This window comes from Caretta caretta, chromosome 1, assembly GCF_965140235.1.
Source record: "Caretta caretta isolate rCarCar2 chromosome 1, rCarCar1.hap1, whole genome shotgun sequence".
In the NCBI taxonomy this organism is placed as follows: domain Eukaryota; kingdom Metazoa; phylum Chordata; order Testudines; family Cheloniidae; genus Caretta; species Caretta caretta.
Window position 1 is genome coordinate 156,550,125 of NC_134206.1, and position 19,562 is coordinate 156,569,686.

General features: G+C 38.9%; 1 protein-coding gene across 5 annotated transcripts in view; it reads left to right on the top strand.

Moving 5' to 3' along the window:
- Nucleotides 1-19,562, top strand: part of KDM6A (lysine demethylase 6A) — a 278,230-nt gene that overhangs the window by 243,131 nt on the left and 15,537 nt on the right. For 3 of the 5 annotated variants that reach the window (XM_048864912.2, XM_048864934.2, XM_048864965.2), the window contains 8 exons: nucleotides 3,294-3,423; nucleotides 4,856-4,961; nucleotides 5,783-5,988; nucleotides 7,395-7,553; nucleotides 8,302-8,366; nucleotides 8,446-8,520; nucleotides 17,148-17,296; nucleotides 18,412-18,526. In XM_048864912.2, the coding sequence (XP_048720869.2) occupies nucleotides 3,294-3,423; nucleotides 4,856-4,961; nucleotides 5,783-5,988; nucleotides 7,395-7,553; nucleotides 8,302-8,366; nucleotides 8,446-8,520; nucleotides 17,148-17,296; nucleotides 18,412-18,526 (1,005 nt within the window). The remainder of the gene's footprint in view (nucleotides 1-3,293; nucleotides 3,424-4,855; nucleotides 4,962-5,782; nucleotides 5,989-7,394; nucleotides 7,554-8,301; nucleotides 8,367-8,445; nucleotides 8,521-17,147; nucleotides 17,297-18,411; nucleotides 18,527-19,562) is intronic. The other 2 variants (XM_048864944.2, XM_048864955.2) reach the window with 1 other exon arrangement.

A 19,562-nucleotide genomic window follows, 5' to 3' on the forward strand; every position in this document is an offset into this window, starting at 1 on the left:
ACTCAGGTTACACAAGAACAAGGTGATACCTAGTGAGATTGAAAGATGCATTTAACCCTGATTTAAAAAATGAAATGCTACTTTTACACAATGTATAAGAAACCTGTGAAACTCTCAGCCACCTTATGTTATTGAGGTCAAGAGCTTATTAGGATTTTTAAAAGGATTAGAAATGTATTTGCATAATGGCACCATCCACAATTATAGGGGGTTTTTTATTAAGGGATATAATGTCTCAGGAAATATCTGTGGGGTTAGGAAGAAAATTCCTTATAAACAGGTTGTTCAGTAGTTGTGAGGTTTACTGCACTTTCCTCTGAAGCATATGGCATGGACTACTGTTAGACACAGAATACTAAACATGATGAACTGTTTGTTCATTCCCTGATTTCTTTGTTCCCATAGAAATTTCTAATGTTTGTTCTCTGCTCAAACAAATGAGTGATTTTCTATTTTGTAAGGTTTGAAGAAAATCTATTCATCTATTTTTAATGTCCAGATGTGAAGAAGGTATTTTCATAATTTAGGGGGAAAATCACATGGTACAAAGTGTTCGTATAATTAAAATGATTTATTAAAACTTGCCATTGACTTAACGTACAACAAAGACCAAATTTATTTCAGGTGTTTGAAGACAGGTGATTAGAAATAACAAAATGTTCCTTCATTTATACTGAACTTTTAATGTCTCTTCAGTTTGCATATGAGTGTATTGGGGCATTGCACAGTGAAATAGAATGTACACCTGTGGGTTTTTTAAGACTGCTCAATTTTAATCTTGACCATTCAAGATCTATCTTGCTTACAGATAGATCAGCGGTTCTCAGTGCGTCAGGACCCCGAAGTGAGTCGGGATCCTGTTTTAATGGGGTTGCCAGGACTGGCATTAGACTTGCTGGGGCCCGGGACCAGAGCCCAAGAGTGGCTTCAGCCTTGGGTGGCAGGGCGCAGGCTACGTTTCACCTACCCAGGGCTGAAGCCCTTGGGCTTTGGCTTTGGCCGCCCATCTGGGGCAGCAGGGCTCAAGTTTCAGCTTTGGCCCCCTCCTGGGGTCGTGTAATAATTTTTGTTGTCAGAAGGGGGTCGCGGTACAGTGACATTTGAGAACCTTTGAAATAGCACATGTGTTTGGTACCAAGGAAGTGTCCAGTTTAGCATGTCACCAGCTCTGAAGGGCACATTATATGCTTGGGATTGCAATCCTAAAGCAGGCACCTGTCAATGTGTGATCAAAAGATTGTAAATTGATGTGTGTGGACATCCCACTAACATAGGGTGACCAGACAGCAAATATGATAAATTGGAACAGGGGATGGGGGGTAGTAGGAGCCTATATAAGAAAAAGACCCAAAAACCGGACTGTCCCTATAAAATCGGAACATCTGGTCACCCTACACTAACAATAGTCCAACCCATCTTCTGGCTGCATAACCCCTTCCCGCCCTAGTCACCTCTTGCGTGACAGATGTCCAGTTCAACTACCACCCAGCTATAAGTGTAACTTGGTGGGTATATTTCAGTATGCAACAGTGAAGTACAACTGCAACATTGTTTGATATTTTAAGCCCTGATTGAGCAACACATTTAAGCACGTGCTTTTCTGATGGATTTAAGCACATGCTTAAGTGCTGTGCCAAGTCAGGGCCTTGTGCAGCAACTGTAATAGGCAAAGTGAACATGATACATTAAGGCATTAAAATTTGTACCGTATGTAAGCTCTTTGAGGCAGAGACTGTCTTTTTCTTCTGTGTTTGTATGGCACTTAGCGCAGTGGGGTCCTGGTTCCTGACTGAACTCCTAGGTGATAGATCACATCACAAATAATACTATGCAATAATACCAACTGCAGAACTATATGTGCTATGGGAAGCAAAATTATAGTAGCTGTGGGAGTAATAATTTTGAGTTTCTTCTCCTTAAGAATAGAAAATTTCAAACACTGCATTGAATCAGCACAGGGTCATTTTGTTTGGGTTTGATTCCACTGTTGTGCAGTCATTCCAATTAATTTCTGAATTTACTACATCAGAAACTGATCTAGTATCATATTAGTTTAGCAAGTAAAATACATGCAGTGCAATGACTGGTATTCACTGACAATTCATCACATGTCCTTACCGCTTATGCTGAGCTACATGTGTAACTTCTCATACACCAGAGTTCGAATACAACATGATGAATTTTGATGATGCCCTTTCTCAGGGTTCTTATCTGTACTCTTGTTTTGAATGATAGTGTGTGTGACAGAGGGCTATTTGTATTGATCATTTGTTGGGAAAGATTTTGTGACTATTTTTAGTCTGAAATAGGGCCATGTATATTAGATATCGAGACTATTTCAAGATCTCAAGTCCTCTTGGCATCACACTCTTCTTTTAAAATAAATCATGTTTTGTACATTTATCCTTGTAGGTTAGAGAAGAGTAAAGGATTTAAGATGAAACTGTGCAACATAAGCCCCATATTTTTATATGCATATAAAATGTCATTTGTTTGGGGGGGAAAAGATTATTAATTTTGTACTTAAGAGTAACTGTATAGTCCCACTCCTAGACCAAAAAAAACCGCAGTATATCTTCGTTAATTCTCACTTCAGTAATGTTCAAGCATAATAATTTAGTCTTACTGTGCTTCACAGGAAAGATTTAGAAGTTGAGTGCTGCAGAGTGACTTTAACAAATTATTCTACAATATGTATATGCTAGTAGACAGTGAAGTACAAGTATTAAATTAAACTTGTCAAAATAAATGAATGAAGTACATTACTGCATGGTAGTTTTTTAATCATATGTGTTCTTACTCGGTGATTGCAAATTTGCAGTTTGTGACGTAACAGCCTTTTGTATGAAATTCTGTGAGAGTTTCTGTGTATTACCAATTTAATAATGCTATGTCCACTATTACCAGATAGACTTGATGTGAAAAGTATTTTTTGTTCCTCACTGCTATGAATGGATCACCTGGTAGTCAGTGCCAGTTAATAAGGTTCTACTGCACTTCAAGTTAAAAACTATTTGCTGTGTTAAATTATAAGTTAGATTATTTTCTTTCTTTTGAGATTAGTTATATTTTTAACTAATGGTGGTGTTTTTGTAAATGTGGGGAGAGGGAAATAGTGGGAATAATTTAAAATAGTGTCATCTTACTAAATGAGAATCCTTGATTAAGATATGTCCTGGAGGTTCCACTTACCCCATAATTATGGTTTATCCTTGTACATCATTAATATTTTCTGTTGTACTTGTAATTTTTTTAATCAAATGTTCACACAGACAGCTCTCTTTCCTTTTTAGGAATCTGGGTAAAAATGGCTTATCTAACAGTAGCATTTTATTGGATAAATGTCCACCTCCACGACCACCGCCTCCACCATACCCTCCCTTGCCAAAGGACAAGTTGAATCCACCTACACCTAGTATTTATGTAAGTATCATCCGACTGGTAGGAATAAAAGGTTAGGGCTTTTGTAACTATATACTTAGCTTTTTAATTTAGATATGTATTGAAACAAAGTATCTTATTCAGAGCTAAATTTTACTACAGGGGTGCAAACATGTGAAAAGGCAGAATTTTGACCCCAAAGAGAATCTTGTGATATATTTACAAAGAAAAACACTGTAAGTGATTCAAACTGAGAATTCCAGTGTGATTGCTAAATTGAAACGAAAACACATTAGGAATGCTTTTTACATTTTTAGTACTTCAAGGACTCATTTAAAAAGTCAGACAATTTATGAGACACAACTCTCAGTAATAATTCAAATGGATTTATAAAATATTTTAAAATGCATTTCCATAGGATTACTCAAATGTTTATATGAGCAGATAACTAAATGGAACTCTCCTGTCCATATCAAAATACAGCAAAGAAAATCAATTAAAGTTGCAATAACAATATTATAGCAAAAAGTTAATATAAGGAAGAACCTGAGGTGCAAAAGCTTTCATGAGAGATTTCCCTTACTCATGCCTACTTTCTGGTATGGCAATACATTCTGACATCAGAATTGAGCAATGTCTCAAATTTTGTGTAAAGTTCCTTGGTCATGGAGGAGTAACTTAGACTCATACAGCATCTCCATAGTTTCTATCCACACAGTGAAATTAACATTTGCTCTGGAGACATGACCTATACTGACCCCTAGAGGCAAAATGTTGAAAGATTGGCAACAAGAGCAAAATTAGATGTAACTAACAATGTAGTAATTAAACATTTTTTTTAAAAACTGACTAAAATCAATTGTTCTACTTAATGGTAGAGACAATGTAAATGACATTTCTGTTTTAGTTAGGCAGTTTCCTTTTAACATTATCTAAAGGATTATCTTATAACTTTTGAAAATAGTCTAACAAACAGTATTGTCTTGTTCTAAAAAAAAATTTGGTAGATTTGGAGATTGTACAGTAGAGGACAAAAATAATTCTGTGACTCTTAATTATTAAAATAACTAATTTCTGTAATATATATGTTCTTTGGGGAGGAACAAGAAATTAAGTTAGGAGCTCTGCTGAGGTAAAAATACTGAAGGGATGCTATAGAGAATACATGTTACTAGATTTTTGGATCTGTTGTCAAATACAGAAATAAACTGCAGCAAAATTGAGCTTAGAAAAGCCTTGCACCAAAGCAGTCTGGACAGAATTTCTACAAGGGAGTAAATTATAATAAGTAATTTAATTTCAAAAGGAGTGAAATCAGTATTTAATGAGAAAATATTGTGTGATATAACTGCTAATTCACTGGAGTGCATGAAAATGGATAGCATTCCTGACCTCCTCCTGTTTTATTATTTGTTGTTTTACTAATGAAAAGTCTGACTTCCCCTGAGACCTAATAATCCTTTGTTATTCACAGTTGGAAAATAAACGTGATGCTTTCTTTCCACCTTTACATCAATTTTGTACAAATCCAAACAATCCTGTTACTGTAATACGTGGCCTTGCTGGAGCTCTTAAATTAGGTAAGTTTGTTTTATACAAAAAAACAAAGCACAGGGTAGACTTTTTTCTTTCTAAAGGAATGTATATGTATGTAGGGAAGTTTGGGGAAATCTTTGAAGTGTTCACAAAAGTCAGTTTTATTTCCTTAATATATTCATGTTTGCATAACAAGGAATTGGGGTAATATGTAGTCTGCAAACTAAGCAGTATTTCTGTGGTACTTTAAAAGAACTTCGCATCCAGCAGCTCCCATTGACTTTAGTCAAGCAGGTGCCTAACCATCTGTTTCAAAACCTAACATGAGGCTTCTATCTTTGAAACTCTTTGCCCACACTGTTTTCTGCCTTAGTTTTCCCATCTGTAAAATGGAGGAGGATAATTCACCTGTATTGGTAAAGCATTTTGAGATTTATGGATTAAAATTTTTGTACTTCTTCAGTATGCTTATTATTTATTAGAAGTATTTTTTGTAGAGCCCAGGATTTGTCCGAAATACATGTTTTCAGAAATAGCAGATTTAGTCATATCTGCTAGTAATACATATGTCCTTTTCTGAGAAGGACATTTTTAGGCAGTGTAGTCTCTTTTGGGCTTTTACAATCCTGTGTGGGGAAGGCTTTTTACTACATGAAAATATTTAATGTGAAACCTAAATAAACTGAGTTTTGTTTATTAAAGCTGAGAAATTACACATTTCCTTTTCAGGTAAAATATCAAATGTTGTGCTTCGGTATATACCTTTAGTTTCTTTTAAATATATTAATCTCTACCTTCCCAATGTATAATTTAACCTTTTCATTATACTGCACTATTATTTATGAACTGTATTAATGTTCTTTAGATCTAGGACTCTTCTCTACTAAAACATTAGTAGAAGCAAATAATGAACACATAGTAGAAGTGAGGACACAATTACTTCAACCAGCAGATGAAAACTGGGACCCCACTGGAACAAAGAAAATCTGGCGTTGCGAAAGCAGTAGATCTCATACTACAATAGCTAAATATGCACAGTACCAGGCCTCCTCATTCCAGGAGTCATTAAGGGTAAGTACATCTTAACTGTTTTATAAAGAACACAGTAATTCTGCAACCAACTTGTCCTCAGTAACAACTTCCAAAAAAAAAATCATCTGATCATGTTTTAAGGAGTCTTTTCCATCAGTTGATATTGGGAAGAAGGGGATTCCCATTAATGCTAAAGGCACAGCTAAGCACATAAATTCCCTGTGAATGGATGGGCAAATAGACTATAAAGTGTTCCGCACAAAAACCTTTAGTTTCTTCAGTGTAAGACTATTAGTTATCACTTTTACATACATTTAAAACTAACTTAAACTGATATATAGTAGTATGTAAACTCAGATTTAAAAGTTGTTGAGAACTTTAAAAATGCATTTAAAACTTTAAAATAAACTTTACAAATAGTATTTTTACAGACTATTTCTCAATTTCCAACTGAAAAGTACTTTGAAATAAAATTTCTTTATTCAGAGTATGGTGATATAATGTTTATGTGCTGCTTTTTAGAAGCCCACACGCACTGTTTTCCTTCAACTCAAGTGTTTGATACAGTAGAAATAATGTTATAGTTTCAGAAATATGTCTGTTAATGCTTTCCATATCTGATATTATGTAATGGCATTCTGTGTTTATTATTATGTAATTGCCCCTATATTTGGGAATGCCTCAGGTTCTAAAATTAATATTTTCTTTTTATAAAAACATTGTTTCAATACATAAAGTGAAGTGTTCATGTTTTTTTAAATACATTTTTTGCTAACATTATCTAATATTTAAAAAAAAAAAAAGTTTTCTAGTTTTTGTGGCCCCAAATTCTAGTGGTGAGTACATCCTTGGAATTAACTTGGGAACTCCTGAAAGCTCCACACAGATGTGATCCTAGATACATGAAAATACTAAGCTAAATAGAGCAAAGAGTGCAAGGTATTTCTGACCAGCTCTAACTTAGAAGAGGTTGGGAAGCAGCAGTAACAGAGGGCCGAGGGCTGGTATTTTCACTTTAACCACAAGGGAAGTGGTGGTGGGCTGGGTGAGGTGACAAGGACAGGAGAACTTTTAAGTTAGAACTTGCACTGCAGACAGGAGAAACAAGAACTTTGTGAGCAGATTAGACCAGGGTGTTGGAACAGTTTGTATAGTGGGAGTGCTGAGAGCTATTGAACTAAACTGTAAATGCTGTATATGATGGAAACTACTTCAAACCAGGGGGTACGATAGCATCCCTAGTTCTAGCACTGATGATTTAGAAGCAGTAATATGTGGTAGGAGATCCAAGTCTGGATTTGTAGTTACAAGAAAGTGGAGAGGACTAATTATGGGCTGTGAGAGAAGCAGGCGAAGGAATCAAGGACATTCTGGAGGGGGTACATTGGGGGATTTTGATGGCACCTGGATTGGGCTGATCAGGGACACAAATGGGATTTTTCTAGATCTGCAATGGTGATTGGGGAAATGGGATATCCACTGAAGATTTCCGGCTGCTGTTTGGGGAAGTGAGCGAGGATTGTATTCTTCCAGATCATTCCAACGCTGTTGGAAGGTGGGGGCTGCCAGAAGCCTTAAGCCCCACTGGTTCTCAGGGCCATAAGGTAAGCTAGAAAGGGGTCAGAGGATGGGGCAGAATCTTACCCAGAGAGTGGGGTTGGGGAGGTGTGTGGCTGGAGCCCTGGTTATTGTCAGAGAAAGAATCTAGAAATATGCAAAGTATTTGAGATGGGGTGCTGGGCCAAACTAATATTTCTGTCAGTAGGGAAGAAGGGGAGTGAATGTAAAAGTGTGTGCATAATTTGCTTTCAATAAATTTTAAAATATAGAGCTAATATGTTAACGTTCTCAACTCTTAAGTTTGTCATAGTGTAGCTGTATCAAAACTTTAAGAAATAGAAGGAAAAGAATGCATATAGGCTTCCAGAGCAGCTAATGTTTGATAATGCATATGAACTGGCATGTTACAAGAGGTCAGCTGGAAAGCCTCTATTGTCATTAACTTTTGCATGAAAAAAATTGCATAGATGACTGCAGTATTTTCAAATTAGATTTTTTTCTCTCTCTTAACAAGTTACTAGTAGCAAAGAAATGTAAAATGTACATGTTAAAATGACGTTCATGACACAATGTTCCTTTTCCTCTTTTATGGAAGTCAACAAAAACACTATTCCTATCTCATTCTTATCCCCAGTTTCCCTCTAATCTTCAAAGCAACCTCTGGACCATCTCTAAAAATTGTCCATATAAAAATTATAGATGCAAAGGTTTTCATATTTTATTTGGTTTGAGATGAAATCTATTAATACTATATGATAAAGTGATAGGAAATGTCACGTTTTTGTTTTGCAGGAGGAAAATGAGAAAAAGAGTCACCACAAGGACCACTCAGATAATGAATCCACATCTTCTGATAAGTGAGTTAGGTATAAATAGAATACTTCTATAGTTTCTTTTCCAAAGGATATACTTCATATGTTTTCATAATTTTTACAGCTCTGGTAGGAGAAGAAGAGGACCTTTCAAAACAATCAAATTTGGGACCAACATTGATCTGTCAGACGACAAAAAGTGAGTCTCTATGTAATTTGTCATTTTTTATAGTTATAAACAAAGTTGAGCCAACATGCCCACCTTTATTATTTATCTAGAGAGTTTCCTATTTTATTTCCTCACATCTAGGTTCCTGTAGCTCATTTTACTTTTTGTTGTTGCTGTTTAATAAAACTATACATACTATATCCCTATCATTGTCTGATATGTATTTGGATTTGGCTCCCAGTTAATCTTAGAGTTGCTTATCTTATCATTGGCTACATAACAGTTGTTTCGGCAGTTTAAAAGAAATGCATGTTTTTCTGATAACACAGCAGCAACACCACATTGCCATACTGGAAACACACATCTTTGCAAAGTGTTAGAATTCCCAACCCCTGAACTAACTATTTATTCATTCCCAACCCCTAAACTGTATAATTAACTTATACAGTTAAATTCTTGGTGTTTTGAGGCAAGTAGATGCCAGTTGCAAAAGTTCTACAACAAACAGAAACAAATTCATGATGTGAGACTGAAAGTGTTTTTAAAGGTTGAGCTGCATGTTGTTCATAGAGAGAGCTTGAAGGAAAGTTAGGATTTTATCATAAGGCCTTGAGGCTTCTTAGTAGCATAATTGAGAGGAAAATAAAGCTTAGAAGACAAACCGCGTGTATAGCACCAGCACACACCCTTCCCATACAAAACATCCCTTTACATATCTCCTAGTCTGTGTCATTCTGTGTATAAAAGTAAACACCAGTCTGTTGTTCTCTCATCTTGTTTGTTCCCAAGGATTTCACACAGTATGGATTAAGACTTTAAAAATGCACTTCCAAAAGACTTCATCTTCTCTCCTAACTCTCCTTTCTTAGCAAAGAGTTCCGACGGGAGGCTTGTATTTTAAGAGACTATGCACACATTTCAAGAGAAAATAATGTAATTTGCTTCCATTTTCTTTTAGTATAATGCTGATTGGTACTCAGCTAGTGAGCCTAGAGAGAGAGACTAGTATTCGCTGGGAAAGAGGACTGGGACTGAAATGAGAATTCTTGAGGATTGGAGACTGGGGGCTTGTCTCCACTTACCGGGGGATTGACATGTGGTGATCGATCTACTGGGGGTCGATTTAGCGGGTCTAGTGAAGACCCACTAAATCGACCACCGATCGCTCTCCCGTTGACTCCGGTACTCCATTAGAATGAGAAGCATAAGGTAAGTCAATGGGAGAGTTTCTCCCGTCGACCCAGCACGATGTAGACACTGAAATAAGTTGCCCTAACATATGTTGACTCCAGCTACGTTATTCACATAGCTGGAGTTGTATAACTTAGGTCAACTTAGCCCCGTAGTTTTTTTAGTGCCTGCCCTAGGACTGGGACAAGGAACCAGAGGTATAGAAGAGGCTGGACTGAGACAGTGCAGGATGGAGTGAACAGGATAGGAGGAGTCAAACTTTGGGGAAATGGGCAAAAGATTCTGCGTGCACCAAAGCATACTCCTCCAGAGCTCGGAATAGAACCCGAGATCCCTGAGTCTCACCATTCCTCTGCTGCCAGCAAATATCTGTGAAACCCATTGGTAAAGTATCTCATCCCCCAACAGAGGATAACGTACTGTTACCCAAGTGGCAGAGGTCTGTATAGTGGATCTAAAAGTTCCAACCATACTGATTAACCACATGAGTGTCAGTACAGTGCCATATGATATATGTACAGTGCCATATTTGTTTCTGTTTTTTGTATATGCTTTTTTATAAACCTAGAAAACTACATGCACAAAACATATTAAAAGAACATTATTTAGATTGCAGGGTCATGAACTCATAAGTTAGCAAACATGGTCCGTCTGTGCGTATGTACAAAGACAGTATATCATGATCACATACTGTTATTTCCACAGGACTCTGTGTCGTTCAACATTTCCTAACTTCTGAGAGCTTGATTTTGCAACCTTAATGTTTTTTAAACATAGGTTTATGTGTGATGTATCCACCCTTCATGCTCTTCATCATATCCTCCCATTTTCTCTCATAAGCTTAATGTTCACCCATTGGGCTCTACTCTTGCATCCCTATTTAATCTCCTGTACACCACCTTTTCTTCATTCCTCCGTCCTACTCCCACCGGAATTGCTTCTCTCCAAGAAATCCTGATCCAAGGCTTGCCTCTTCCGATGCCTCTATCTTTTTATACTCTAAAACAGGAGTGGGCAAACTACGGCCTGCGGGCTGGGTTTGGCCCCTCAGTGCTTTGGATCTGGCCCGCAGGATTGCAACCCCCGTGGTGCCACGGGCCCCGCGCTGCTCCCAGAAGCAGTGGGCACCACATCCCTGCGGCCCTGGGGGGGGGGCAGAGGGCTCAGTGCGCTGCCTTTGCCTGGGGTACCTCCCCCGAAGCTCCTATTGGCCAGGAACTGGGGAGGTACCCACAGGCAAGAGCAGTGCTTGGAGCCCTCTGCCCCCCCTCCCCCAGGGGCTGCAGGGGCTTGGTGCCGGCCACTTCCCAGAGTGGCGCAGGGCCAGGGCAGGCAGGCAGGGAGCCTGCCCTGGCCCCACTGTGTGCCGCTGCTACCCAGAAGCCACTCCAGGTAAGCGGTGCCGGGCCGGAGCCCGCACCCTGAACCCTTCCTGCACCCCAACCCCCTGTCCCGAGCCCCCTGCCACACTCCAACGCCCTCCTGCACCCCAACCCCATGCCCTGAGCCCTCTGCTGCATCCCTCCTGCACCCCAACCTCCTGCCCTGAACCCCCTCATACACTCCATACCCCCCACACACCTCAGCCCACTCCCCCCCTCCCCCCCACACACACACCTCAGCCTCCTGCCCCAGCCGTGCATTCGTGGCCCTGCATGCAATTTCCCCACCCTGTTGTGGCCCTCGGGCCAAAAAGTTTGTCACCCCTGCTCTAAAAGGTAGATTTTTTCTGATCAGTTAGCATCTGTCGCTGTTCTCACCTTCGGTAGCCTCACATTTAGATCCTGCATCTTGGATGTGTAGACTATAGCAATGGTGTTGGGCTTATCTTCTTGCTCTTTTTCCTCTTTGAAGGCTGTTCAGTTTGGGTTGTCCTATATCCTTTTTTCTCCAGGTAACCATTAAGTATAGACCCTCTAGTTCTCTCTGTCACAGTTCAGGGCAACTGCACCTGTATTCCGTCTCTATGATAGAACAAAGGCACCCACTCTCAGGCTTCCAGCTTCCCTAACTGTCACCTCTCTTGCACAGAGAGACACATCTCATTCTCTTCTAACCAGGGTATCCCCACTCTGAACAGTTTCCTCTGCCTTCGCTGTGTTGTTCCCAGTTGTGTCCAAGCAGGCCTGCTTACTTGCTCTTCAGAGACGGTTAACAGTGTGACTCATAGTTGCCACACAGCAATTTTTCTGCAAGTCAATTTTATTCTTAAAGTAAAAGCACTAGAGAGAAAACATTAAAAAATAAAAGAACCTACACACATGCTACTAAGCTTAACAGAATTCACGACAACCCTAATGTGGGCTCTGGCAGGAGCAGTCCTTCAGTACCCCATTTGAGGGGTTTCCTTGTGCTTCAGTTCAGAACAAGCACAGAGTCTTATGGTGCCTCAGCAGGTATAGTCCTTCCAACCCTTCCGTAAGGATTGGAGCGCTCTGTGGATCAAGGTTCCTGGCCATCTGCTGGATCAGGAAGAAGGTCCTGAGTCTGTTTAAAACCAGGCTGTTTATCCAAAAATCTTTTTGTCTGTTCTTCCCTGGAGAATCCAGTTTGAACTAGTATATGCCAGCCTCTGCAGGGCATGGCTTCAAAGGTCTGATAAGCAAAGGAATTACATTAGCTTCCCCCTCCTTCTGAAGGAGTTGCATACAATTCTACAACAATACATACACAACTACATTTTAACCCATGGATCCCAAAGGTATTAACGCTAATTCAGTAAGGTTTATTTTAATCCCACAAGGTTTGTCTATGATACTGTCTTTGTGTCATGCTCTCCCCTATGAATGTTCCCTGAATGAATGCTTGACTCTTTTGTCTCTCAGCTAAGTCCCCAACTCTTGTCCAGAGTGACTTCAGATTTGATACAGACAGCTTGTCTGATTCTTCTAGTGTTTCCTTTCAGTAATATCTTAATTTAACCTTCTGCTCTTGACTCAGTTTGCCACTAACAATCTGTTGTTCTGTTCACTTGGTCTTTTACACTACTTCTTTCTGATTTTTTTTTCTTTTGAATTCCTGAATGTGTTCTGCAGAACTAGTTTCTTTCTTCTTTTTATCCTCATTGCAAAATGAGACTGGGCATTCTTTCCATAGAAGAGGAAAGAAGCCCTTTTGCAATTCTGGATTTCCTCTTGATCTATGAACAGCGAACAGTGCATAGCACTGCAGCTGTCCGTTGACTTGAATGAGGAACTGCCCAATACTAACTTGTTCTTCATTTTAGTCTTCTTTAATGAGTGTTTCTCTAGCTGAAATGGGAAATTGTATTTAATGGCTAAAACAAAATATGCATATAAAAAAGATGGGAGAAGGAACTGTGCATGGACAGGTAGAACAGTGGTTGGGCTGATGGAAGAGATTGAGGACTCTAAATGCACTAAAGGCTGGTCTGTCCAGGTTAGGTTTTATTTCCTGTTAGAGGTGAGCTAAGGCTGAAATTCAGGCAGAAACTCTCCAATACTATAAAACCTGAATGTTGTAAACCAAATTAAGTTGCTTTTTATGGGATTTTAAATTAAAATCTCTCTCTCTAATATACTATTTTATGTCTGTCTTTCCATTTTTAAATTAGTCTGACCATTATTCCATTCTGTACCTATGTGTGACATTCTTTATGTGCTGATTCATGCAATCTTCTCATAAATCCTCTTCCTACCCCCCACTTTCTCTACAAACCAGTAAAAATCAATTTTGTTTAAATTGAATACATTTTTCTTTTAAAAAAGAAACCTATTTAAAATCAAATTTGAAATTGACAGCCTATGTTAAGGAATAAATTTACTGTAATCTGTTAAAATAATATTAATTTACATAAAAAAATTCAAGCAATACGTGTTTGCTGCCAAAGTTTTAAAGAAAGTCAAGGAACTGAACTGGTTGAATTCACTGGCCAAGCACCTGGAATTAGAGTTTGATGAAGTTAAACCAGCTTTGTGCTGCAGTAGCCACTTCTGTAAATGCAGAAAATATATTCTTAGTTTGAGTTTATTCAACTAGTTCAGTTAACTTTGAACAAGCTTGTCATTAAACAAAGAAGGAAAGCTTGGTTTTTTTTTTCTTTTCTAATCGAGGCCTAAAAAACCCTAAGGTCTAAGAGGATGAGATCTGCTAGTTCTAAAATCTTGAAGGACATGGTGACCCGAAACAAATAGTTCAATTTCCTAACTACAGATAATACTTCCTTTGTTTAATAAATCGGTTAGTTTTAAATGCAAAACATGATTTTGATAACCTGACTTTTGTTTTTTGTGTATCCAGAACATTTACAGTATTTACATGTAACTAATAATATTTAAAAATACTTTTTTGTGCATTTTAATTTAACTAACTAACCAGTATCCATCCTAATGGAGTTTAGGGAATATCATGTGTAAAATTTAATCTAATAAATAGAAAATGGTGAATGACATTGAACATAAAATTAAAAATCTGAGTAAGTGAATGTTATATAAATAAATATGCATAGATATGATGTATCCTCCTGGTTAGCAAAAAGAAGTACCAAATATACCAACCACTGAGAATCAACCTTTCTTTAGGAAAATAGATGAAAAGTAGAAATGCATAGAGCCCTGCACAGATACAAAATTTGTATCTGCATCCAATCTGCAATCGCAAAAATGGTCTGTGGATATCCACATCTGTGGATATAAAGCGGATACCCGCAGATTTGCAGGGCTCTACAAATGCAACACAAGGTTTAAATCACTTCAATTTAAATCAGTCTGCCCTACTGTAAACTTCTCTACCCAAGTTATTGGTCACTTTTATTTCAAAAATAAAATTGAAAACCAGCAAGAGCTCTCTTCATCCCACTCTCTCCTTTGTTGTTGTTATATCACAAAATATACGTAGCATTTTATAAATAGAATAATACAAATCTCTGTCCCAAAGAGGTTAGAATGGAGATCTCCCTATCTTCCTCTAACTTTTTGACTCCCCGTCCTTTTTGTTGTCTCTTTGATCTCAATTTTCCTCAGATCTAACCGTTTTCTCTTCCTTCTGTTTACAAACAAGGCTTGAAAAATGTACACAGTGCCTACTTGCCAGGCAGAAATACACCAGTGTCCCAGGCCATGATCCCTCCCTGCAGTTAAGAGGAACCTGGATAATATAAGAAAATTTGATATTTAAAGACAGATATTTCACATGAGTGAGGCTAAGAGGTAGAATGGGGAAATTATGAAAAACATAGAGTAGTTATCAAAAATCTAAGCAATGCTCTCCTGTCTCTAGACATTCCCCATTGATCCAGTGTCTGGCTAGGCTGCATATCTCTGTAACAGGTCTGCTCTTTGGGTTCCCTCTCCGACTTGAACCCAAAAGCTCTGGTCTCCCTCTGATTGGTTGCCTGCCTGCCTCCCATTGGTTTGGGGTCCCCAGTGTTTGAGCCTGAAGGCCTCTGTTCTCTGCTGAATGAGTCATAGGGTAAGGCTAGCCTGCAATTAAAGCCCACAGGTGGCCTGTGCCAGCTGATGCTGGCTCATGGGTTTGGGGTAAGGGGCTGTTTCACTGTAGGTGTAGACATTTGGACTTGGGCTGGAGCCCCGGCTCTAGGACCCTGCGAGGTGGGAGGGTGCCAGAGCTCAGGCTACAGCCTGAGCCCGAATATCTACACCGAAATTAAAAAGCACCTTAGCCCAAGCCCTACGAGCCCAAGTCAGCTGGCACAGGCCAGCCATAAGTGTCTAATTGCACTGTAGACATGCTGGTCAAGTTCTGTCTGCAACTTGTGTCTGATGACCCCACTTTCCAGATGGTCAGAACCCCTCACTGTCTCAGTCTGTCTTTGTTCTGCAGTCCCCCAGTTTAGGATTGATGATTTTGTCTTGCTGTTGGTGAGATCTCCCCTTGCAGCTCCTGAAAGCCCCAGCCTCCTGCTAAATGGGTCCCCACATCTTTATTCCCCCACTGGCCATCTGGTTGCTCCTCCAGGTGACTGGATACTTCTCTTCATCTGCTGCCACTGTACTCCCTTCCTCTTCTCTCTCCCCCTCCCCTCCCCCCATCTGTAGTCCAATCCTGATGGTCCTGGTCTCCTGCAGGTTGATTCACCAAGTGATTAAGTTTCCCTTTGGCTTGAGCCCTGATGGCATCAGGTTTACCCAGTGCTCTGTTGCACTGTTCTGGTCCACCTGGTTTCAGCTCTGTTCTGTGCTGCTGTCCAGTGTGCTCCAGGATCTCAGACATTTCTTAGCACTTTTGGGGTTGTCTTTCCTGCTGAGACAGTCACCTGCTGGGGTGATATGGGAGAAGCAGCAGCAAGTCTTGAACAGTGCCAACTGGTGCTGCAACTAGGAATTTCTGCACTTCGTTTATCAAAACATTATAGTCCAGGTAATCAGAGTGACAAAGGTCCCACTCATGCAACCAATCTGACTTTTTACTTGTCATGGCTATGCAGATAAGTGGATTTTTAAGCCCTTTCTATGGCTAAAGATCTTGTTTCCCCATCTTGAAGGAGGGGAAAAAACCTTTCCTTGATCCCACCTTTCTCTCCAAGTACCAACCTATCACACTGCTCTCTTTGGCTCCAGTATCCTAGAGCATGCTGCCTAAGCTTCTCCAGTTTTCTCCTGGATCTCCCTTCCATTCTGAGGTACACGTGCAGCTGTTTCCACTTGGGTTGTCATTTCTGTTCAGGGGTGAAATTAAGACCTCATTCCTCTTGTGCTAGTTTCCTAAAATTTGCTGAGATCCTGTGATCAGCCTGGGAGTGGGATCAACTTGTAAGTTCCTGCAGGGCCTCTTCGTTGTTAGTGGGGAGTGCTTCTCGTAATAGCTGGGAAACAGATTTTGTAACTGCTGTTTTCACCACCACAGCCATCCTTATCTCCTTAGTAAACAGACTTCATGTGTTAATTTGAGCAGGAGAGAAGAATAAGGATGGAATTCCACTTTCATATACTGATGTTGACTGGTGGGAATTCATGGTGGGATTTTTTTTTTAATTGGGGATTGTTTGCGGTGTAATGCATAGAGGTTTTATGTGATGTGTGCTGAAATTTCAAGTTTAAAGAATAGCAGGAATTTTTGTGACATTTCCAAACTTAAAGTTAGGGATCTATGGAATCTGAGACCTAAGTTTTCAGAAGTATGTGCACTCAATTGCACACCTAATGTGTATGCAGTTACCACAGTTGCATGCGCAATCACTATAAACTAGGTATAAAATTCTGAAATGTAATTTTCTGAGAACTTAGGCCAGAATGAACAGTTCTACAATTAAGACTTGGATTTCAATTAAACATTAGCATTAAATTGACATATGAATTGGTATAATTCCAGAATGAGACATTAAATTGTGGGTGACGTTTTCTTCAAGAAACATGAAAACACGCAGTAACAGTTTCTATTCCTGTAACCTATATGTTAACAGTTTTGTAAAATGCTGTTAATATAATTCCCAAAGTATCCCATGAACTTTAGGGATTCACAGTTGTTGATTTGCTGTTTTACTGCAGGTGGAAGTTGCAGCTCCATGAACTGACAAAACTTCCTGCTTTTGTACGTGTGGTGTCAGCAGGAAATCTTCTAAGCCATGTTGGTCATACAATCCTGGGAATGAACACAGTCCAGTTGTACATGAAGGTTCCAGGGAGTAGGACACCAGGTAAGTACAGACACTTTCCATGGAAAAAATCAAGCAATAAAGTCAAGAAGGTGTTAACCTGGTCACAGTGCAGATCCTATATAGTTTATGATGTGCATAAATATAACAAAAATGTATATTAGAGTATCAGTTTAACAAGAAATTAGAAAATGCTTCATGGTGCATATGCAAAGTGACAGAGTTACTTTCTCCTGTAACATTAACTTCTGAAATTTCCTAACTTTTAAGTGCTTTTATTTTCACAACCTTAAATGTTCATTATTGCTAACCTTTTGCATTTAATTGCCTCTTTCTTTAAGAAAAATGAGACACAGTTGACTTACTTCACTTGCACATCTTGCAAGCTTCTGTAAGCTTTTCCAGCAGAGCTTGTAAATTCCTAGAATGACAGTTTATAATTAAACCTTTAAGAGCTAAACTTTGTTTAATTTAAACTCGTTACCTGAGGGTAAAATACATCCTTCACTGTTAGATAGATTTGTGATTAAAACATTGAACTAGGATTTAGGAGATCTTAGTTCAGTTCCTGGCTCTGCCTTTGGCTTCATATGTGACCTTCTGCAAGACTCTTAGTGTATCTGTGCCTCAGTTTCTCATCAGTAAAATGGAGGTAATACTACTGTAGTCTGTCCTTTCTATGTAAATTGAAAGCTCTTTGGGGCAGGGATTAATTCTTACTATGTACCTGAAACAGTGGGACCCCAGGCTTGCTTCGGGCCTCCAGGTGCCCCCAAAATAAAAATAATAATTGTGTTTGACTGAAGCTCAGGTATAGCAGAGCTCTTAAGATCTACAAGAGGGGAGCCACAAAGCATTATGCACATCAAAGATTAGAGAAATTGATTTGTGGATGACTAAAAGTTATCAATCAAAGCAAAGCTGTGTTGTCACTAATACATAGCCTAAGTAACAGTGTTTTAATTGTGTATTTTTAAAAAAGTGTAGATACTCAAATGCTGTGGTACTAGGCATTATTTACAAATACATATATAATTAAGCTGTGATATAATTTGCCTTAATAATAATTAGTGCCTACATAGTACTTTATGTGCTCACAGTGCTGTAAAAACAAAATTATCATCACTGTGAAAATAAGTTTTTCTCATGAATTTCAGGTCACCAAGAAAATAACAACTTCTGTTCAGTAAACATAAATATTGGTCCAGGTGACTGTGAATGGTTTGTTGTTCCTGAAAGCTATTGGGGTGTCCTGAATGACTTCTGTGAAAAGTAAGTCTCATATGCTGTGCTCAGATGTTTTGAGGGCTTCTGTATGTATACCTGTCAGATGCAGAAACACCTCACATATGCTATCAGTGGGGAGGTGGAGGTGATATTTTGTAGCTTCTGATGAATCAGAAAAGTCTGTTAAGATCTAGGTTTTTCCTTTATACTTTTTCCACCATTTTAACTAAATAGATTGCAATATGCAAAAAACAGCCAACTTTATGATTATCTCAGTTGCCTCGGGATAGTTTGCCCACAACAATCAGCAGTTGACTTAGATTTATTTCAAAACTTCTAAAAAGAAAAAATAAAGGTGGTGGAGGAGGGAGCATAGATGACATGGGGTTGGGGGGGGGGGTTGTAATGGATATGGAGACTTTGACATGTAAGTCAAAGGTTCAGATTCAGACCATATCAGTAGGGCTCAAAAGTTACTACTCCCAGATGTATTTTAAGACCTCAATCCAATTTCCACCTTACAAAGCCCATCATTACTCAAGTGTATTACTTGTTACTCAAGTGTATTTTGTGTACATGCAAGTGGTTTTGCAGTTTTTTTTTAAATGGCCATAGTGTCTCACAATCAGCAATGAAAATAAATCCATGTTGTGTTAATTCTGTAGATTAGCAAACTTTTAAACTGCATTTGGTTTTCGTATGTGTTCATTATTTGATTGTATGATAGTGATACATTCTTTTCAAAGACTGCACAAAACTGAGCCACTATGACAACAAAAATATTTTAAAGGAAAAATGTCACCAACAAGACAAACAGCTTGGAACTAGAGTCAGACTGTTCTGAAACTGCTAGAGAGCAGCAGAGTAAATCAAAGGTGAAACGCTAAAAGTAAAGTAGTTCAAAGAATTTGAGAGAGCCTGAATCACTGAACATAATGCAGTGCAGGACTGGGTGCTACCATCTCACAAATAACGTGGCGTCAGGCTTAAGAGAAGCCTGACAGACCCAAGGGATGAAAGAGGACAGATAAAAGGGACATGCCCAGCTCAGATCAGCCCTTGCATTTAAAATATATGAAGA